We start from the raw sequence: 21,928 nt of genomic DNA, 5'->3' as shown, positions 1-21,928 counted from the left end.
TTCAGATAGCTTCCAGAATGATCTTACTAAAATACCTGTTATGGTGGTCTGTCCTTTTAAAGGCATACTAGGCCTTTCATTACTTGGCCCCATCTAACTTTAAAAACTAATCTCTTAACACCAAAACTAGCTCCCACTTTGCACCCTAGCCAAACTAAACTACTTGCACTGCCCTATCCAAGGCAATCTCATCTTTTTAGCATTTGCACTCTCTACCTGGAACTTTTTCCCCACCCTTCTCCACTTGACTATTTGCTTGGCACAGCAGGTGCTCACTAAAGAATTAGCTACAATAATCATCATCCTTCAAAATTTAGCTCAAAAATCACCTCCTCATGAAAGAGTTTCCTGCCTTCCATACCAGTAGAAAACTTGGAAAACATACAAAAGATGAAAATGAAGGCAACCGTAACCTTACATCTCAGAAATAATCACTTATCACCAGCACGTCTTTTTTCTATGTATCTTTTCTTAAAAGCATAACTGAGATGACATAAAGTTATGTGTTCTGCTTTTCTCACTTAACATTCTAAGCACTTTTGTCATTAGTTTGTTTTTTTTTAACACCTTTATTGGAGTATAATTGCTTTACAATGGTGTGTTAGTTTCTGCTTTACAACAAAAAAATATGGAACGCTTCACGAATTTGCGTGTCATCCTTGTGCACGGGCCATGCTAATCTTCACTGTATCGTTCCAATTTTAGTATATGTGCTGCCAAAGTGAGCACTGTCATTAGTTTTTAAAATAAGCTTTCAATCTTTACATAGCAATCCATCATACAGGTGGCACAATAACTAGTCATTCCCTTTACATTAACCGTTTAGATTATTTCTAATTAATATAAATGACATTATCATGAACAGCTTTGTCTATATCTCTGATTAGGATAGATTATCCTACCACGTGCTAAGCACTTACATGCATTATTTTATTTAATCCTCACGATAGCCCTCTGAGGAGGGTATTATTATTTTCCCCATTTTACAGAAAAGAAAGCAGCGTCTAAGTTACTTGTCCAAAGTCACAGTGCTATGAAGTGGTGGGGCCAATATTCAAATTCAAGTCTACCTGACTATAAAGTCTGTTCACTTAACTATTTTTAAGTCTCAATGCTGTCAAAGAGCTTTCTAAAAATGTCTAACAATGTTACACTGCCAACAGCATATGTGAGAGTACCTGTCTCACTAGCATTTTGAATACTTCCATTAAAAAAGAAATTGAAAAAAAAAAAGAGAAATTGAGCTCATCTAATAGGCAAAAAAATGGTCTGTTTCAATTTGCATTTCTTTGATTACTAGGTACAACTGAATATTCATTTTCATTTGGTATTTAATTTTTGTCTTCTGTGATTTGTCCATCTGCCCTCTTCTCATTTCAATTAGCATCTTCTGGGTTTTTCTTGTTGCCTTACATAAGCTCCTCATAAATCTGCCCTCTATCTTCAGGCAGCCATTACCAGGCCAAGCATCCTCTCTGTAACACTCTTGCTTGCTTATTACTTGTTATACTCATTTTTAGACACCTGTGAGCCTGCCAACTTCTATTACCAGAATTTTGGCTGATTAGCTTTAGGTGCTTTCAGGAGACAATAATGGAGAAATAAATGACCTGACAGAAGTCATTCCCACTTTCCAATCAGCAATAAGAAGGGCACAAGGGATGACGCAGATTCTTTTAACGCAACCCAGATGGAACAAAAGTGGAAGGCTCATCTCCTACAACTTCTCTCTTTTTTTTTTTTTAAATTTATTTATTTTATTTATTTATTTTTGGCTGTGTTGGGTCATCACTGCTGCACGCGGGTTTTTCACTAGTTGCGGCGAGCGGGGGCTACTCTTCGTTGTGGTGCGCGGGCTTCTCATTGCAGTGGCTTCTCCTGTTGCGGAGCACGGGCTCTAGGCATGTGGGCTTCAGTAGTTGTGGCTCACAGGCTCTAGAGCACAGGCTCAGTAGTTGCGGCGCACGGGCTTAGTTGCTCCGCGGCATGTGGGATCTTCCCGGACCAGTGATCGAACCCGTGTCCCCGGCATTGGCAGGCGGATTTGCAACCACTGCGCCACCAGGGAAGCCCTCCTACCACTTCTCTTAATGAAATATATAGGTTCTAGTCAAGTACAGTTCCTTGAACTTGCCCTGTTCATTCATTCCTCCATGATATTGTATTCACTATACCCAGAATACCCATTTCCTCATCTGTCTTTCTGGTTGTCCCCTCCGTCACCTCCTCTTTCTAATTCTCTGTCCCTTCTATCTGGCAAACTTAACAGCCACACTACTTGGGTTCCTGAATATTGTGCAGAAAAGTCATACAATCAGGTGGATTTTTAGCTGAGACCTCAGTATGCTAGGCAATTCTCTCAAATGCCCTTAGCTCCCTCTTCTGTTTTGCTTCAGGAGTTATTTGGGATTGTCATTTTGCTGCCTAATTCTTTCAGCGTTTTTCCATTTAGGATAATGTAAAAGCTCTTAAGTATGACACACGGCATACACTAGGCCCTCTTATGATTTGACACCTGTCTACGTCTCTATATATAACCAGTCATTCATCAACATGTACACTTAACTGCAACCCCAATAACTTGTTTCTTAAACCCAAGATGTAATTTCAGGTCCCTGTGCCTTCATATATTGCTCTTCTCCCTGCCTAGAACACTTTCTCCTCATTTTTTGGTTAGCAAACTCCACTGATCTTTAGAACTCAGCTTAAGAAAACTCTCTTCCAGAAAGCTTCCTCTAATCCCACTCTGATTTAGATATCCTGTTTCTGTTTTCCTTTGGCACTCTGTGAATGCATCTAGCATAATACTTAAGTTCTGTAATTTTTCTTTTCTGTTTTCCCAACTAAACTATAACCAATTTGGAGGCAGAGAACATATCTAATTTGACTTTATATTTGTAACATCTATCAGTGCCAACACATATTAGGTGCTCAACTGATGTTCACTTAAGGGAGCCATTCAAAACTGAACTGTATTAACTTGTTTATGAAGCCTTCGCTAACCCTTAGGTGAAGGTACTCCTTCCTCTCCTCTAGGGCACTTTGTACATCCTTCTAATATAGCCCTTGCCAAGCTGCATTTTAACTGTTTCTCTTCACTGACATGAGGACAATGATATCTTTCCCACTGGTAGATTAAGTAGCTAGCACAGCACCTGAGATACATTATTCAATCATTTCACATATTGAGCAAAAACTCCATGCTCTGAGGAAGCACACCCATAGGTGAGTTTTCACATCTCATGGAAAGCAGTGATGGCCCAAAGTAATATCCATTTGATTTTTATTCTCATCTCATTTTTCGGTGCTTTCCAAAGTTTAGAAAATAAATATACGTTGTTTTTTCATCATTAAATGTTATTAGCAAACTTTACAGAACACACTAAAGTACATGCCTGTTTTAAAAAAAATGCAGAGTAAGTCACATGACTGATTCTGCTGACTATCATGGCTCAAGCCTGCTTTATGCACTTAAATTTTAATAATGCTAACTAATGTTGGATGGATATATTGATGGAAAGAGACAAAAAGGAGAAATACCCACCATTGTATTTAACACTGTTGGCCAGAATAAGGTTGACATCGTCTAGAAAGCTCTCCCGACTCTGATACTTGTGCTTGGAGATATTCTGTGATTAAAAGAATCAGGGACTCAGATACACAAAGTTACTTGGTTCCCAAAAGACATTTTAGACCAAATCACTCACCTTACGTATGGTCTCTAAATCCATTGGACTGACAATCACTTTGTAATAATCTGGAACAAACTTCTTATTAACTGGGTGATGAAATGGCCAAGACTAGCAAAAAGAAAGCATGAGAAATTAAATGGAAACCATTCTTTATACCAGAGATTCTCAAACTTCACTGGGTCACAAATATTCTTAAGACTCCAACAAAAGCTATGGACCCTTTTCCCAGAAAGACACATAATCATACAAAACTTTGCATATAATTTAAGGGGATTCCTTTATGGGTTCATGTGCCCTGGTAGGGTAAGGATCCCTACTCTATATTCACAATTAAAATCTCTCATTCCCTTGTCCCATGCAGAAGGTTTACACCAGGGGTTCCCAACCCCTAGGCCATGGACCGGTACCGGCCCGTGGCCTGTTAGGAACCGGGCTGCACAGCAAGAGGTGAGCATCGGGCAGGCGAGTGAGTGAGCAAGTGAAGCTTCATCTGTATTTACAGCCACTCCCCATCGCTCGCATTACCGCCTGAGCTCCGACTCCTGTCAGATCAGCAGCGGCATCAGATTCTCACAGGAGCGTGAACCCTACTGTGAACTGCGCATGTGAGGGATCTAGGTTGCGCGCTCCTTATGAGAATCTAATGCCTGATGATCTGAGGTGGAGCTGAGGTGATGATGCTAGCGCTGGGGAGTGGCTGCAAATACAGATTAGCAGATGATAATTAATGATAATTAGCAGAGAGGTTTGACTGCACAGAGACCATAATAAATCAACGGCTTGCAGACGCATATCAAAACCCTATCAGTGAGTGCCAAGTGAAAACAAGCTCAGGCCTCCCACTGATTCTGCATCATGGTGAGTTGTGTAATTATTTAATTATACATTACAATGTAATAATAATAAAGTACACAATAAATGTAATGTGCTTGAATCATCCTGAAACCGTCCCCCACCCACCATCCGTGGAAAAATTGTCTTCCACGAAACCGGTCCCTGGTGCCAAAAAGATTGGGGACTCTGGTTTATAGCGTTACTGCATACACAACATATGCCTACAACACAAAAGGAAACTCAGTTCAGAATTCCCTAGGGAGGATCATTACAACAAAATGATACACAGAATCAACATGGTACCCCTGCCATAAAGTTGCAAGACAAAAAATGAAACAAAAAACAACAAACGCAGGACTTCCCTGGTGGCACAGTGGTTAAGAATCCGCCTGCCAATGCAGGAGACATGGGTTCGAGCCCTGGTCTGGGAAGATCCCACATGCCTCGGAGCAACTAAGCCCGTGAGCCACAAGTACTGAGCCTGCACTCTAGGGCCTGTGCGCCACAACTACTGAGCCCGTGTGCCGCAACTACCGAAGCCCGCGCGCCTAGAGCCTGTGCTCCACAAGAGAAGCAACCGCAATGAGAAGCCTGCACACTGCAACAAAGAGTAGCCCCCGCTCACCACAACTAGAGAAAGCCCGCGCGCAGCAACGAAGACCCAACGCAGCCAAAAATAAATAAATAAATAAATAAATAAATAAGAAAAAGACAATGAATGCTGGGTAATTATCAAACTCTCATTTGTTAAGAAGCACCTCTAAATCCGAAACCTCCCATTAGCTGGCATCCTAATTTCTCTCCAGGGCTATTCAGGAGCATTAAAATACTGAATGTCAACAACAGGTATAAAGAACCTCTCTATATCACAGATTCCTGGCCTCTTTGATTTCAATAATGCACTCATAGAGCAAAACAGTTTCTTTTTAAAATTATATACCATTTTGAATTGACAAACACCACACTCCAGACTCCCCAACATACATACACATGCACACATCCTTTCACCCTTTCCTCTCCCCTGTACTATCTTCACAATATTTAACACACAGACCACTTACATCTGGAACTGCCATCATTTTCTGGGTGACAATGTTGTCCAGAATAAAAGAAAATGCCACTTGGTCATCATCATCCAGCAAGGGGTTGATAGCTTTCTCTAAACGAGCCAATTTGTCTTCTTTCTGACATGAAACAAAGCAAAGGAAAGGCAGGGGTTTCCCTGAGGTATAATCACCATAGAGTATTAAGGATAATTTAAGGTTCAGTTGTCTATTGCCCTTGTCCCAAAAAGTCTAACTTTGAATTGTGGCCTATTCAGTTCCAGACAAAAAGTCCAGATAAGAGAAATAATATTCCAGTAAAAGGATCAAAAGAGATGTACTGACCAATTCCTTTAGGTATTCTATCTTCTATTCTTGTAGAACATCAAAAATATACATCCCTGGGCATCAATAGTTTAGCTCCCACAACAAACACATCTTCACCAAATTAAGTTTTAATTATCAGACTGCTTTTGCCATAAAACTATTGCTGAAAACACTGAACACATTATTGTTGAGTAGTGACTTTTGTGTAAGGGAATCTAACCCAATAAATTCATTTTAGACTGTACTAGGAAAAAGTTTGTGTGTCAACTGCTCCATATCCTCACCCACTAAAACTCAGTCTTTTGTTTTTTTGTCTTTTTAAATTTTAGCCTTTCTAAGGGAGGTATGCAGTGTTAACTAATCATGGTTTAAATTTGTATCTCCCCGGGCTTCCCTGGTGGCGCAGTGGTTGGGAGTCCGCCTGCCAGTGCAGGGGACACGGGTTCGAGCCCTGGTCTGGGAGGATCCCACATGCTGCCGAGCGGCTGGGCCCGTGAGCCACAACTACTGAGCCTGCGTGTCTGGAGCCTGTGCTCCGCAGCGGGAGAGGCCGCGACAGTGAGAGGCCCGCGCACCGCGATGAAGAGTGGCCCCCGCTTGCCGCAACTGGAGAGGGCCCTTGCACAGGGACGAAGACCCAACACAGCCAAAAAATAAAAATAAATTTAAAAATTAAAAAAAAAAATTTGTATCTCCCCAATGATCAATCAAGTTGAGAATCTTTTCATGTTTACTGGCCATTTGGTTATCCTCTTTTATGGAATTTCTACTTCAATATTAACATCATCATACTTATATTTTTTAAGCCTATTAAGGTACCATTTTTTTTGTTGTTAAGAAGATGAAATACAGATAGATTATCTTTTAAAAATTAAAATTTCTCCCTGCCTTTACAGTCTCTTAGCTTCAGCTGACTTCCTGGGAAGTCAATTTCCTTGGCCCTTTCTAAAGAGTTATGTGGATTTTATATTTTAATCGTAGCCCTACTATTTAATAGCCATGATGCCCAAGACAAACTAGTTTCTTCTATGGACCTCAGTTTTTCCATCTACAAAAGGGAATGATTAGACTACATGATTTCTAAGGTCCCCTCCAGACTCTAACGTACAAAAGACCGGCTACTCCCTCATTTCTCTACTCTTCCTTCTGTTACATTCCCCACTTCCTCAATACTGGTACCTGCCAGCTTCATTCTACTGCTTTTCTCTCATTTTAAATGTCTTACCTCTTTAAGTTTTTCATCACAGAGATCCAGCATGGATTGAGAGATCTGGGTCAATGAGTGCTTCGGCCCTAGATTACAGAGGAACAATAAAAGAGATGGGACCACTAAAAACGGGAGGCAAGAGCTACCAACACCTCTCCAGATTTTTAACTCATTTACTCAATCACCTAATATGTGCCAGGCACCAGCCTAGCTGCTGGGTTAGACAAATGTATCAGTCTTATCTCCATTTTTCAGTGCCTAACACATAGCAGATGCACAATATGGATGAACAAACTAATTTTAACTCTCTCCCTTATTTGTGTATATCCATACATAGCAGTACTACTGTCGATACTGTTGCCTTTAATACCTTGAAAATAAAACTATGGATGGGGAATGACAATTTGTTTAAGGATGGCTAAGGAGACCAATGAATGATTTATAATCTTTCCAAACTTAGCATACAAAATTTGTGACTGCAATTTTTGTTTGCAGAACTCATGGTTTGTGATGTCCACCCAACATATGGCTAATCCAAAGCCTTTGTCAGAAAAGAACCTCCACCCCACCTCAGACTATTACTTTAGTTTCCCTGAAATCCGTAACAAGAGCTTCACAGAATCCTCCAACTATCTCCTACATTCCCTGCTTATGGCTACCCTAATTTAAGCTCATCATAGGGATAGTGAAAACATTTTCATGTAAAAAAACAGTAATTCTGGCTACTTCCTTTCGGTATACTTTCTTATCTTCCTCTGTCAATTCTTTCGTGTAAGTGCTCCCCAGAGCCTAAAACTCAGCTCTTTTCCCAACTACTTATTAATTAGTTAACAGGGATTTGTTTATTCATTCAACAACTGTTTAATGACTGTCTGTGATATGTTCAATGTTGAGAATAAAGGGAAAATAAGACACAGTCCCTACCTTAGAGAGTTCTTGGTTTAGTCAAAGAAAATGATACGAAAATAAAGCATTGCAAGACAGGGTGTAAGTGCTTGAAGTATCTACAGATGAAATGATATGATGTCTGGAAATACAGGCTAAACAATGAACAAGACTGGCCATATATGCTGGTGATTGTGGAACTGGGTGAATAGGTGCACTGAAGTTTATTTACTTTCTCTCTACTTCTGTATATGCCTAACAATTTCCATAATAAAGTTTTTAAAAAGTGAGTGTAAGTGCAAATAGAGGAATACACTGATTACTACGAACTATGGAGGGGTTGCAACGTGTTTTAAGTTGTTTTACAACAATTAAATCTGAGTACCAGGGAGGAGTAGGGAAGGCTTGTTGTGAATGACAATCAAGCAGTGTTATTAAACAAGAGAAGTCTATCAGGTAGACAGTAGGGCTGAAAAACATTCCAGAGGGAGGAAAAAGTATGCAAAAACATGCTAAGTAAGCAAATTCATGGAAACATGAAACAATAAATTTCACAACAGGAATCACAAGTAGTTTGGTACAACTGGAATACAGGTAGGTATGTGTGGAGGAGAAATAGGAAATGGAACTTGGAAAGGCAAGAAGGGACATATTACAATGGTCTCATAGGAGATACAAAGGCACTGGAGATTTTAAGCTAGAGAGTAATTTTTCAAATTTGTGTATCAGAAAAAAATACCCTGTCAACAGTATGAAGAATTAAGGCAAGCAGCAGAGAGAAAGTCTGGAAGCTATTGCAAGAGGTCAAACAAGAGACGACAAGGGCTTCAACTAAGATACTAGCAATGGAGACCAAAAGGAAGGGGATGTATCCCGGCAAAATTTAGAAGGTACAATTTATGCAACTTAGTGATCTATGAGTATAGGTCAGGGAGAGTGGAATAACAATGGCCAACATTTCTAGGTTGTACAACTAGATGGACAGCAATACTAGCAATGGTGGCACTACTACTATTAACACTATTATCCGCATTTGGGTATGAGGAAGAAGGAAGATTGAGTTAGAGGGTGACGTGGTGAAAGTCATAACTTAAATTTCCAAATTTTTACGAACACTGCCACCTAAATGACCCACAAGTACCTCAAGCTCTGTATTTTCAAAGTCAACTCTTACGTTCCCATTCCCCTTCCAAGCTGATTTTTGTTTATGCATTTATCCTTGTCACCTTGAATGACAGTTGGGACTAATAAATTTATTCTTCCTTTGTATGTGTCTGGTACTCTGCTAGGCCCTTGGAATACAAAGATGAATAGTCTCTCTAGGAGGTCACAAAGTGATGGGAAAATCAGATATATAAACGATTATATATAACACATAAGAGCTATAAAACTTGACTTAATTGTGTTGGGGGGGCACAGAGGATTGAAAAAATGGGTGCTTTGGGCAATCTGAATAAGTCTTCATGAAGAGATGATATGAGTTGGTCTGGAAATATGAATGGAAATGGAATAAAGGGCACTCCAGACAAAGGGCAAAAACTGTACAAAGGCATGAAGACATGGTATAGGATATTTAGTTAAATACAACATTGAGCATAGCAGGAGTCTCTATCTATAGTAGGTCTGGGAGCCAGTCACTGGAGATGAGACTAGATAAATGGGTCAGGCCTGCTTGTGAAACGTATTAAAATCTAGGTACTACTATTGTCCCATGTGTGCAAGTAAGAAAACTGAAGAGGCTATGAGAGGTTAAATAAGTTGTCTAAGGTAACTAAATTAGTAACTGGCAGAGCCATAGTTCATACTCTATCTGTAACCTTAATCCCTACACTAAGGGTACAACTGGAAACCAGAAAACTTTATCCTCTACATGCAGAAGCTATACTGTTTCTTGAACTCTTTAAGACTCAGAAAACAGATTTCTTCCTCCTTGCCTTTCCAGCTTTTGAGCAAAGTAGACATATAACAGCCCCTATAACAGATTTGTAGACCAACTCAAAGACAAATATGGTCAACAAGCACATACTCTGTGGGGGTTCCATCCACACTGAATGCCTCTCCCTTCTGTTTACTTAGGCTCACTCCTATCTCCCACTGCTTCTCATGCAATTGTTTCATTTCAACAGATTCTCTAAATTCTCTAGAGGATACATAAAAAAGTGGGAATAAAAAGAAGCAATACTTATTAAATGATTAAAATGTACATTACCTGATTTTCATAACCCCAAAATGCACTAATACATTGTAGGTCCTTTCAGTCAGTCCAATCTAGTCTAAATTTAGGACTAGTAAGGGATAAATAAGGATCTGAAAGGTGACCTTTGCAGTCAAAGAACAGGTGATTCTTACCATTGTAGGTTGCACTATTTTTCACAATTAGCTCCAAATGCTCTCTGAACTCTTCCCGAGATGGGTAGAGGCGTTTACGCACATTTTCACGGAGCGTCTGTAAGTCCATTGGTCGGGTGATAATTTTGTAGTAGTCCTTTACAACCTTTGCATTGACTGGAGTGTGGAAAGGGTACGTCTGTGCAAACAAGAACCAGCACCATCCATGAGCAAAGAACAGTTGCCAGACCAATTCCTGAAGACTCTCTCACATCTTACCTGTCTCTACCTGGCCATCAACTCTCAAAGGAATCTTTCTAGATGGAGCAGGTCTGTTTCCTCTACTAAACTGTTAAAAAATAAATGAAAAACTATATCCCAAAGAATTAGGAGTTCCAGGTTCCTAGGACTACACTCTACTGCCATCTATCTGAAATCACACAGAACAGCCTTGCCACCCATACTGTAGATCTGAATGCAATGAACTCACATTTGGAAGATCTCTCATGTCATTGATGATAGACTCCAAAATGGATGACAATGTCACCATGGGGTCTGTCCGGCGCCGGTGAATGGACTTATGAGGTCTCTAAGGAAAAATAAGAAATCAGAATGCTTCTTTAGATTAAAAACAAATAAACACAATAAATATATATTTTGGAAACCCTGTAATGAACAGTACACGTAATTCTCAGGGCAAGGCCAAAGGGAGAGAATCTAAGGCTATATCAGGGCCATGGCTTAGAGGGCTGCGGGAATTAATGAGAACCCTATCTGGTCAGAAAGCAGCAATGCCAATACTCACATTCAAATAGTCACAGTGAACAGTGGTTCCAACTCGCCGTTTCTTCTTGGGAGGAAGTTGCTGCTTAGGGAACTTGAGAACCAGAGATTTTCTGCGAACCTCATCTGCACTGCAATCAATAACACTTTCATAGTGTGCAGTCCCTATTTCTAGTCCCCAGAAAAAAAGCAATTACAATGAAAAAGTCCAAAGTACCTGAGCATGAGCCTGGGGAGGAAAAAGCCAAACCAAAGGCCAGACATCCACATTCTAAGGCTCAGATCAGGCAAGGCCTCATAGGATCTCCAAATTAATAAAGAACTAGGCAAGCCACAACTTCACCTCAGTTTCCTATTTGGAAGATAAGGGAACTAGGCTAAAGGAATTTCAAGAATCCTCCCAGCTCCAACATTCTATCTTTGGGTTAAAGGGCTAGGAAATTTAACTTACTCAGAATAGAAACAAGGAAGAAATTAAAGCAGGTTTGAAAAGAAAAACTAATTTGAGTCTCCCTCAATCATTAAAAGCCCATCCACCTTTTTCCCTTCCATCATATGGGATCAAGATACTACATTTTCCTTTTCTAATGTGCTTCAAGACGTGACTACTATAGATATTGATAAATTAAATTAACGAGGATGGAAAACAACCCTCAAATCTAAACAGAAACAGAAACAAATGAATATAACTGCATATCAAATTAATTAAAAATTATATACTCAAAAAAGAATTCAAATATATTTTGAATATAATACCCTGACTGTACAACTTCAGTGGCATATAATCCAAGGACAACAAATTACAGAAAACACCTTGAACCTACTGTACAGATTTGTTGTTGGTAGTAGTATTGGTATTGTAATTCTCAAACTATTTTGTACATATCATAGGACAGAGCAAATGAATAAATATATTGATGTTGGGAACCAAAGAAAGGATAAAAATATGAAACGGAGGAAGATGAGGAAGAAGCTGTAGATACAATTTGAATTGGAGGTATTGATATGAAGTTGTGATTTACAATATATGTATATTTCCTAGTTCTGTCTACTAAGGGCCTAGAAGCAATGACATCTCAGTGGCAATGAGCATACCTAACACCTAGATATTGGTTTCTAAATACCATTCCCCAATAAAAGGAACCAGGACTCCCTGAGAAATGGCTGATTCTGGGTCTGGGACAGGGAAATTTCAAGGACAGCCTGGAACATCTCGTGCCAAAAAGCAAAGAAGTTTTCAAAATTTATAGGGTCATTTCAAAAGGACACAGGTCAGGCTTGAAGGGATCAAATTTGGGGCAATCTGGCCATCAAAATTAATAATGATGTTAATAGATTTTAATATATTAAAGTTTCCAAAAGAAAGAATTTCAGAATCTATAGTAATACCCAAACAAAAAAGGGAGGGGGAAGCTCTTCACAGAATGCCAGTTAATGTAGAAAGAATGAAAAGAATTAGAAAAACCACCATTAAGCAACCCCCAATGTAATAACTGAGTTATCAGGTAATGATCATCAATGGATGTTAAAACTATTGAGAGAAAGATTGTTAGCAGGATAGACCACAGTCCCTAGTGACACCTTGAAGGCAGCCTCTGAGCAGAGGACCCAGCTGAGCTGTGCCCAGACTCCTGACCCATAGAAACTGTGAGATAATAAATGTATGTTGTTTCAAGCTACTGAAAAAAAAAGGGACTTCCCTGGTGGTGCAGTGGTTAAGAATCCGTCTGTCAATGCAGGGGACACGGGTTTGATCCCTGGTCCGGGAAGATCCCACATGCTGCAGAGCAACTAAGCCCACGAGCCACAACTACTACTGAGCCTGCACGCCACAACTATTGAAGCCCGTGTGCCCTAGAGCCCACGTGCCACAACTACTGAGCCCGCATGCTGCAACTACTGAAGCCTGCACGCCTAGAGCCCGTGCTCCGCAATAAGAGAAGCCACTGCAACAAGAAGCCCACGCACCGCAATGAAGAGTAGCCCCCACTTGCCACAACTAGAGAAAGCCCACATGCAGCAATGGAGACACAACACAGCCAAAAAAAAAATAATTTTAAAAAAAACCAGGATATTCACCCACATATTAATTACAATGGAAAAAACATACCTTTATTATAGAGGAATCTGGGGATTAACACTTTAATAAGATAATCAAAATACTGAGAAAACCTGATGTTATCTGCTTCCTGATGTGGTGCAGTAAGTACATAATACCACCTATGTTGTAATCTTGCCAAAGACATTTACTCTGAATATAATCAATGGGAAAACAGACAAATCCAGAATGTGGAATATTTTATGAGACCATTGGCCTGGACTCTTCAAAACATTCAAAGTCATGAAAACCAAAAAGGTGGGGAGGACAGTTCTAGATTAAGAGAGACTCAAAATACTTAATGTTTGAACTGGAATTGGATCCTGAAGGGGGGTGAGGGGCAGGCAATAAAGGACATTGAGACAACTGGGGAAATTTGAATAAGGACTGAATATTAGATCCTATTGAATTAATGTTAATTTTCTTACGTGTAGGAATAGTATCATGTTTGCCACATCTTTATTCTTAGGAGATTTAGGAGATGTGTGCTAAAGAATCTGAGTGAAATGCCATCCATGATGCCTAAAACTTCCAAATGCTTCAGCAGAAAGAAAATGTTTTAGATATATAAAGATGAAACAAATGTGACAAATGTTAACAGCTGGTGAATTTAGAGGAACAACAAACTTTATTATTCCTTCAGCTTTTCTGTAGGTTTGCAATTTTCAAACTAAAAATTTAGGGGAGAATTTTTTTTTATTTAAAAACTTTTCTACTTGATTATCAAATTCTCTGAGGGCAAGAGACAGATAAGTGTAAGCACAGTTTGTCTCCTTAATCTTTTTGGATGGTCCATTATCAGAACATCTGAGATCAGGGACCTTACAAATATTACAAGTGCCTGGAAGTAGAATAGGAAGAGCATCTACTATATGCCAGGCACTATACTACATTTTTTATGTAGTCTCCCTCATTTTACCTTCATAGCTACCATTGTAAGGGTGATTTTATTTTGTAAATAAGGAAACTAAGACTCAGAAAAGTTAGGCAGCATGCCCAAGGGCAAGTGGTGGAGCTTAATGAGTGCTTCACAAGACTAATTTTCATTACCGGCAACAATTAGTGAGGCAAATCCATCAAAGTTCCTATGTCCTACATTCCACTTCAGAGAACACATCACATCCACCCCTGCCACCCATTGATATCACCAACCTCCAACAGATCTCTCCCACCTGCTATCTCTTACCTCTCAATTAGCTGTTTCCCTAAGACAATCTTGGTCCCTTCAACCTTGATAAGTTCTTCATTATCATTATGAATGACTGTCTTTTCCAACTCTTCCTCCTGCTCCTCTGTCATGGCAACAGGGTTGGAAGGTGGAGCATTTGTTTGATAATAAAGGGGGCAGAATTTGTTTGTTCTCATGTGCCCAATGGCACCACAAGCCCCACATTTCAGCTGCAAAAGGAAAAGTATCAACATGTCAGAGGTAAGCAGGCTTCTTTGTGTTAACTTTAAGAAATATATAGAAGGTAGAAGAGAAACAAAGGCAGGCCCAGAACTTTTATTCTAACAATCATTATATGCCTTTCAACCAGAAGGCACCGGACAAAAGTGCATGTATGGAAATGACACATTAAAAACAAAATGAAATCCAGAGACTGAACATTACTTTAAAAACCAAGTGAGGGAGAAAAGGGAGAGGATTTCTACCCCCAATTTAAGTTGTAAACTATGAAAATATTAAATATGCGTAAGAAAGGCTATTGGAAGCCCAAGGCTGCATTCAGCCTCACAGGCAGCCAGCATGGGTGTACTCCCAGCCTCAAGGAAAAGGCTTAATAATACCAAGTCTCCGGAAATTCCCTGGTGGTCCAGTGGTTAGGACTCCGTGCTCTCATTGCAGAAGGCCTGGGTTCAACCCCTGGTCAGGGAACTAAGATCCCACAAGCCATGCAGAGTGGCAAAAAACCTGAAAAAACCCAAGTCTCCATCTTACTTTTGCAACTGCCCTCAGTTTCATCTGTAAAGTGGATCAATACTGTATCATACAATACTTATATAATATCACATAGAAGAAAGAAACATTAAAATACTTGATGACCTCAGTACGTGTTAACAGCAGTTCACACTGGTTGAGAATTTTACACTTTATAAAGTGCTCCTCATGCATTATATACTTTCATACAACACCAGTGTGAGACAGGTATCATTTTATAGAAGAGAAAACAGGTTTGGAGAGGTTACGGTCACAGAGCTACTAAACGGCAGAACAAGAACCTGAACCCAGATCTTCTGTTTCCAAGTCCATGGCTCTTTCCACTGTACCACAGTTGCCTCAATTTTTTTTTTAACATCTTTATTGCAGTATAATTGCCCCACAATGGTGCGCTAGTCTCTGCCCCACAACAAAGCGAACCAGCCATACACATATATATAGTTGCCTCATTCTGTGATGCACGTTACAGTTACACTGCACAGTAATATCTGGAATCCCACCTAAATTATGCAAAGCAACCTGTATGTTTTTTTCTGTTGCTTCTTTTAGTACATGCAATTTAAAAACAAGATGTGTTCATGTAAGTACATACATGTACATGTTTAAAAAAATGCACCACACCTATCTCAACTCACAGAAAATATTTCCAATGGATGAAGTATAAATGACACCCAATGACACCAGATCAAGTCTGGTGTTGTCAGTAGCAGTCGCAATAGTACTAATAACACCCAAGTGGCCACATCAATTCAAACTAGTTTTCCACAATACTGCCCTCATTCCCAGTAAGGGAGGATGCCAAAAGCTAAGGGAAAAGGTATGCTTTCTTAGTTATGATCACACCACATATACTTACTTTTAGGTCAGGACGCTCCTTCATTTTTTTGGGCTTCTTCTCAGGAGGACCCTTAAGCTTCTCCTTTTCCTGGTTTCGCTTAAGCCGCCTCAGTTGCTCTTGAATCCTCCGCCGTTCTTTTCGCATCTCTTCTCGATGCTGTTCATCAAAAAGGGCAAATTTACGACTAAATAATGGGGAAAAAAAAATCACAGATCCATAAGCAAACTTAAACCAAGAAGACTGTCCTGATAGCAAACATCTCAGAACTAAAGTAATCCACCAAGAATGAAACAAAAGGGGCTACCTGGCATCCCCATCTACCCTGCTCATCAGTCTTCCACGTGCAGAGAGGCACCTCTCTCAGAATGAGAAGCCCTGAGGAGTCCCTAAGATTTTTGCCAACCAACCAATGAAAACACAAAGGACCCAGTGGAACTAAAAACATGCCTTTATTTTGCAGCAAATTTGGAATTCTCCCTGTGATTTGGCTTTGTTCAAACCCAAAGTTCTAAAGGCAAAATGGTTCCCAATTAACACAGACGTCCAGGGACAACTGTGCAGAACCCTGTCACTAAAACTCAAGCATCAGGAGGAACCAAGATGGCGGAGTAGAAGGACGTGCTCTCACTCCCTCTTGTGAGAACACCAGAATCACAACTAGCTGCTGCTGGACAATCATCGACAGGAAGACACTGGAACTCACCAAAAAAGATACCCCACATCCAAAGACAAAGGAGAAGCCACAATGAGATGGTAGGAGGGGTGCCATCACAGTAAAATCAAATCCCATAACTGGTGGGTCAGTGACTCACAGACTGGCAAACACTTATACCACAGAAGTCCACCCAATGGAGTGAAGGTTCTGAGCCCCACGTCAGGCTTCCCAACCTGGGGGTCCGGAAACGGGAGGAGGAATTCCTAGAGAATCAGACTTTGAAGCCTAGTGGGAATTGATTGCAGGACGTCGACAGGACTGGGGGAAACAGAGACTCCACTCTTGGAGGGCACACACAAAGTAGTGGGCACACCGGGACCCAGGGGAAGGAGCAGTGACCCCAGGGGAGACTGAACCAGACCTAGCTGCTAGTGTTAGAGGGTCTCCTGCAGAGGCGGAGGGGGTGCTGTGGCTCACGGTGGGGACAAGGACACTGGCAACAGAAGTTCTGGGAAGTACTCCTTGGCGTGAGCCCTCCCAGAGTCTGTCATTAGCCCCACCAAAGAGCCCAGGTAGGCTCCAGTGTTGGGTTGCCTCAAGCCAAACAACCAACAGGGAGGGAACACAGCCCCACCCATTAACAGTCAAGTAGATTAAAGTTTTACAGAGCTCAGTTTACTGAGCTCTGCAGCAACAGTCAGCTCTACCCACCACCGGTCCCTCCCATCAAGCCTCTTAGATAGCCTCATTCACCAGAGGGCAGACAGCAGAAGCAAGAAGAACTACAATCCTGCAGCCTGTGGAACAAAAACCACATTCACAGAAAGATAGACAAAATGAAAAGGCAGAGGGCTATGTACCAGATGAAGGAACAAGATAAGACCCCAGAAAAACAACTAAATGAAGTGAAGATAGGCAACCTTCCAGAAAAAGAATTCAGAATAATGATAGTGAAGATGATCCAGGACCTCGGAAAAAGAATGGAGGCAAAGATCGAGAAGGCGCAAGAAATGTTTAATAAAGACCTAGAAGAACTAAAGAACAAACAAACAGAGATGAACAATACAATAACTGAAATGAAAACTACACTAGAAGCAATAACTGAAATGAAAACTACACTAGAAGGAATCAATAGCAGAATAACTGAGGCAGAAGAATGGATAAGTGGGGGCTTCCCTGGTGGCGCAGTGGTTGAGAGTCTGCCTGCTAATGCAGGAGACACGGGTTCGAGCCCTGGTCTGGGAAGATCCCACATGCCACGGAGCGGCTGGGCCCGTGAGCCACAGCTGCTGAGCCTGCGCGTCTGGAGCCTGTGCCCCGCAACGGGAGGGGCCGCGATAGTGAAAGGCCCGCGCACCGCGATGAAGAGCGGTCCCCGCACCGCGATGAAGAGTGGCCCCCACTTGCCGCAACTAGAGAAAGCCCTCGCACGAACCGAAGACCCAGCACAGCCAAAAATAAATAAATAAATAAATTAAATAAATAAATTTAAAAAAAAAAAAAAAAGAATGGATAAGTGACCTGGAAGACAGAATGGTGGAATTCACTGCTGCAGAATGAAGAAAAAAGAATGAAAAGAGATGAAGACAGCCTAAGAGACCTCTGGGACAAAACTGAACACAACAACATTCGCATTATAGGGGTCCCAGAAGGAGAAGAGAGAGACAAAGGACCAGAGAAAATATTTGAAGAGATTATAGTCGAAAACTTCCCTAACATGGGAAAAAAACAGCCACCCAAGTCCAGGAAGTGCAGCAAGTCCCATACAGGATAAACCCAAGGAGATATTTGCCGAGACACATAGTAATCAAATTGGCAAAAATTAAAGACAAAGAAAAATTACTGAAAGCAGCAAGGGAAAAATGACAAATAACATACAAGGGAACTCCCATAAGGTTAACAGCTGATTTCTCAGCAAAAACTCTACAAGCCAGAAGGGAGTGGCATGATATACTTAAAGTGATGAAAGGGAAGAACCTACAACCAAGATTACTCTACCCGGCAAGGATCTCATTCAGATTCGATGGAGAAATCAAAAGCTTTATGAACAAGCAAAAGCTAAGAGAATTCAGGACCACCAAACCAGCTCTACAACAAAAGTTAAAGGAACTTCTCTAAGTGGGAAACACAAGAGAAGAAAAGGACCTACAAAAACAAACCCAAAACAATTAAGAAAATGGTCACAGGTACGTATCCATAATTGCCTTAAACATGAATGGATTAAATGCTCCAACCGAAAGACACAGGCCTGCTGAATGGATACAAAACCAACACCCATATATATGCTGTCTACAACAGACCCACTTCAGACCTAGGGACACATACAGACTGAAAGCAAGGGGATGGAAAAAGATATTCCATGCAAATGGAAATCAAAAGAAAGCTGGAGTAGCTATACTCACATCAGATAAAATAGACTTTAAAATAAAGAATGTTACAAGAGACAAGGAAGGACACTACATAATGATCAAGGGATCAATCCAAGAAGATATAACAATTATAAATATATATGCACCCAACATAGGAGCACGTCAATACATAAGGCAACTGCTAACAGCTATAAAAGAGGACATTGACAGTAACACAGTAATAGTGGGGGACTTTAACACCTCACTTACACCAATGGACAGATCATCCAAAATGAAAATAAATAAGGAAACAGAAGCTTTAAATGACACAATAGACCAGATAGATTTAATTGATATTTATAGGACATTCCATCCAAAAACAGATTACACTTTCTTCTCAAGTGTGCACGGAACATTGTCCAGGATAGATCACATCTTGGGTCCCAAATCAAGCCTCAGTAAATTTAAGAAAACTGAAATCATATCAAGCATCTTTTCTGACCACAACACTATGAGATTAAAAATGAACTACAGGGAAAAAAAACGTAAAAAACACAAACACATGGAGGCTAAACAATACGTTACTAAATAACCAAGAGATCATTGAAGAAATCAAAGAGGAAATCAAAAAATACCTAGAGACAAATGACAGTGAAAACACGACGATCCAAAACCTATGGGATGCAGCAAAAGCAGTTCTAAGAGGGAAGTTTATAGCTATACAAGCCTACCCTCAAGAAACAAGAAAAATCTCAAGTAAACAATCTAACCTTACACCTAAAGGAATGAGAGAAAGAAGAACAAACAAAACCCAAAGTTAGCAGAAGGAAAGAAATCATAAAGATTAGAGCAGAAATAAATGAAATAGAAACAAAGAAAACAATAGCAAAGATCAATAAAATTAAAAGCTGGTTCTTTGAGAAGATAAACAAAATTGATAAACCATTAGCCAGACTCATCAAGAAAAAGAGGGAGAGGACTCAAATCAATAAAATTAGAAATGAAAAAGGAGAAGTTACAACAGACACCACAGAAATACAAAGCATCCTAAGAGACTACTACAAGCAACTCTATGCCAATAAAATGGACAACCTGGAAGAAATGGACAAATTCTTAGAAAGGTATAACCTTCCAAGACTGAACCAGGAAGAAATAGAAAATATGAACAGACCAAGTCACAAGTAATGAAATTGAAACTGTGATTAAAAATCTTCCAACAAACAAAAGTCCAGGACCAGATGGCTTCACAGGTGAATTCTATCAAATATCTAGAGATGAGCTAACACCCATCCTTCTCAAACTCTTCCAAAATATTGCAGAGGAAGGAACACTCCCAAACTCATTCTATGAGGCCACCATCACCCTGATACCAAAACCAAAGATACTACAAAAAAGAAAATTACAGACCAGTATCACTGATGAATATAAATGCAAAAATCCTCAACAAAAGACAAGCAAACAGAATCCAACAACACATTAAAAGGATCATACACCATGATCAAGTAGGATTTATCCCAGGGATGCAAGGATTCTTCAATATACGCAAATCAATCAATGTGATACACCATACTAACAAATTGAAGAAAAACCATATGATCATCTCAATAGATGCAGAAAAAGCTTTTGACAAAATTCAACACCCATTTATGATCAAAACTCTCCAGAAAGTGGGCATAGAGGGAACCTACCTCAACATAATAAAGCCCATATACGACAAACCCACTGCAAACATCATTCTCAATGGTGAAAAACTGAAAGCATTTCCTCTAAGATCAGGAACGAGACAAGGATGCCCAATCTCACCACTATTATTCAACATAGTTTTGGAAGTCCTAGCCATGGCAATCACAGAAGAAAAAGAAATAAAAGGAATACAAATTGGAAAAGAAACAGTAAAACTGTCACTGTTTGCAGATGACATGATACTATAGAGAATCCTAAAACTGCCACCAGAAAACTGCTAGAGCTAATCAATGAATTTGGTAAAGTTGCAGGATACAAAATTAATGCACAGAAATCTCTTGCATTCCTATACACTAATGATGAAAAATCTGAAAGAGAAATTATGGAAACACTCCCATTTACCACTGCAACAAAAAGAATAAAATACCTAGGAATAAACCTACCTAGGGAGACAAAAGACCTGTATGCAGAAAACTATAAGAAACTGATGAAAGAAATTAAAGATGATAGCAACAGATGGAGAGATATACCATGTTCTTGGATTGGAAGAATCAATATTGTGAAAATGACTATACTACCCAAAGCAATCTACAGATTCAATGCAATCCCTATCAAATTACTAATGGCATTTTTTACGGAACTAGAACAAATCATCTTAAAATTTGTATGGAGACACAAAAGACCCCGAATAGCCAAAGCAATCTTGAGGGAAAAAACCGGAGCTGGAGGAATCAGACTCCCTGACTTCAGACTATACTACAAAGCTACAGGAATCAAGACAATATGGTACTTGCACAAAAACAGAAACATAGATCAATGGAACAAGACAGAAAGCCCAGAGATAAACCCACGCACCTATGGTCAACTAATCTATGACAAAGGTGGCAAAGATATACAATGGAGAAAAGACAGTCTCTTCAATAAGTGGTGCTGGGAAAACTGGACAGCTACATGTAAAAGAATGAAATTAGAACACTCCCTAACACCATATACAAAAATAAACTCAAAATGGATTCGAGACCTAAATCTAAAACCGGACACTATAAATCTTTTAGAGGAAAACATAGGAAGAACACTCTTTGACATAAATCACAGCAAGACCTTTTTTGATCCACCTCCTAGAGGAATGGGAATAAAAACAAAAAATAAACAAATGGGACCTAATGAAACTTCAAAGCTTTTGCACAGCAAAGGAAACCATAAACAAGATGAAAAGACAACCCTCAGAATGGGAGAAAGTATTTGCAAATGCATCAACGGACAAAGGA

At 40.0% G+C, this 21,928-nt stretch overlaps 1 protein-coding gene and 1 non-coding gene across 24 annotated transcripts in view; both read right to left on the bottom strand.

The window, feature by feature from the left end:
- Positions 1–21,928, bottom strand: part of TAF1 (TATA-box binding protein associated factor 1) — a 120,837-nt gene that overhangs the window by 65,672 nt on the left and 33,237 nt on the right. For 22 of the 23 annotated variants that reach the window (XR_009006674.1, XR_009006676.1, XR_009006677.1 and 19 more), the window contains 9 exons: positions 15,993–16,158; positions 14,384–14,595; positions 11,122–11,230; positions 10,807–10,905; positions 10,338–10,515; positions 7,122–7,189; positions 5,588–5,710; positions 3,708–3,800; positions 3,545–3,629 (listed from right to left, as the gene is read on the bottom strand). Coding sequence is in view for 17 of the 23 variants with exons in the window: in XM_057538306.1 (XP_057394289.1) it covers positions 3,545–3,629; positions 3,708–3,800; positions 5,588–5,710; positions 7,122–7,189; positions 10,338–10,515; positions 10,807–10,905; positions 11,122–11,230; positions 14,384–14,595; positions 15,993–16,158 (1,133 nt within the window). In the remaining 6 variants the exon portion in view is untranslated. Of the gene's footprint in view, positions 1–642; positions 714–3,544; positions 3,630–3,707; positions 3,801–5,587; positions 5,711–7,121; positions 7,190–10,337; positions 10,516–10,806; positions 10,906–11,121; positions 11,231–14,383; positions 14,596–15,992; positions 16,159–21,928 lie in introns of those variants that run through there. The other variant, XM_057538317.1, reaches the window with a different exon arrangement.
- On the bottom strand, positions 623–729 carry LOC114238113 (U6 spliceosomal RNA). Its single transcript, XR_003623530.1, has one exon. It is a non-coding gene; the product is annotated as a U6 spliceosomal RNA (small nuclear RNA).

Source organism: Balaenoptera acutorostrata, chromosome X, assembly GCF_949987535.1.
Source record: "Balaenoptera acutorostrata chromosome X, mBalAcu1.1, whole genome shotgun sequence".
Taxonomy (NCBI): Eukaryota; Metazoa; Chordata; class Mammalia; order Artiodactyla; family Balaenopteridae; genus Balaenoptera; species Balaenoptera acutorostrata.
This window is presented reverse-complemented; position numbering and strand designations above follow the sequence as displayed.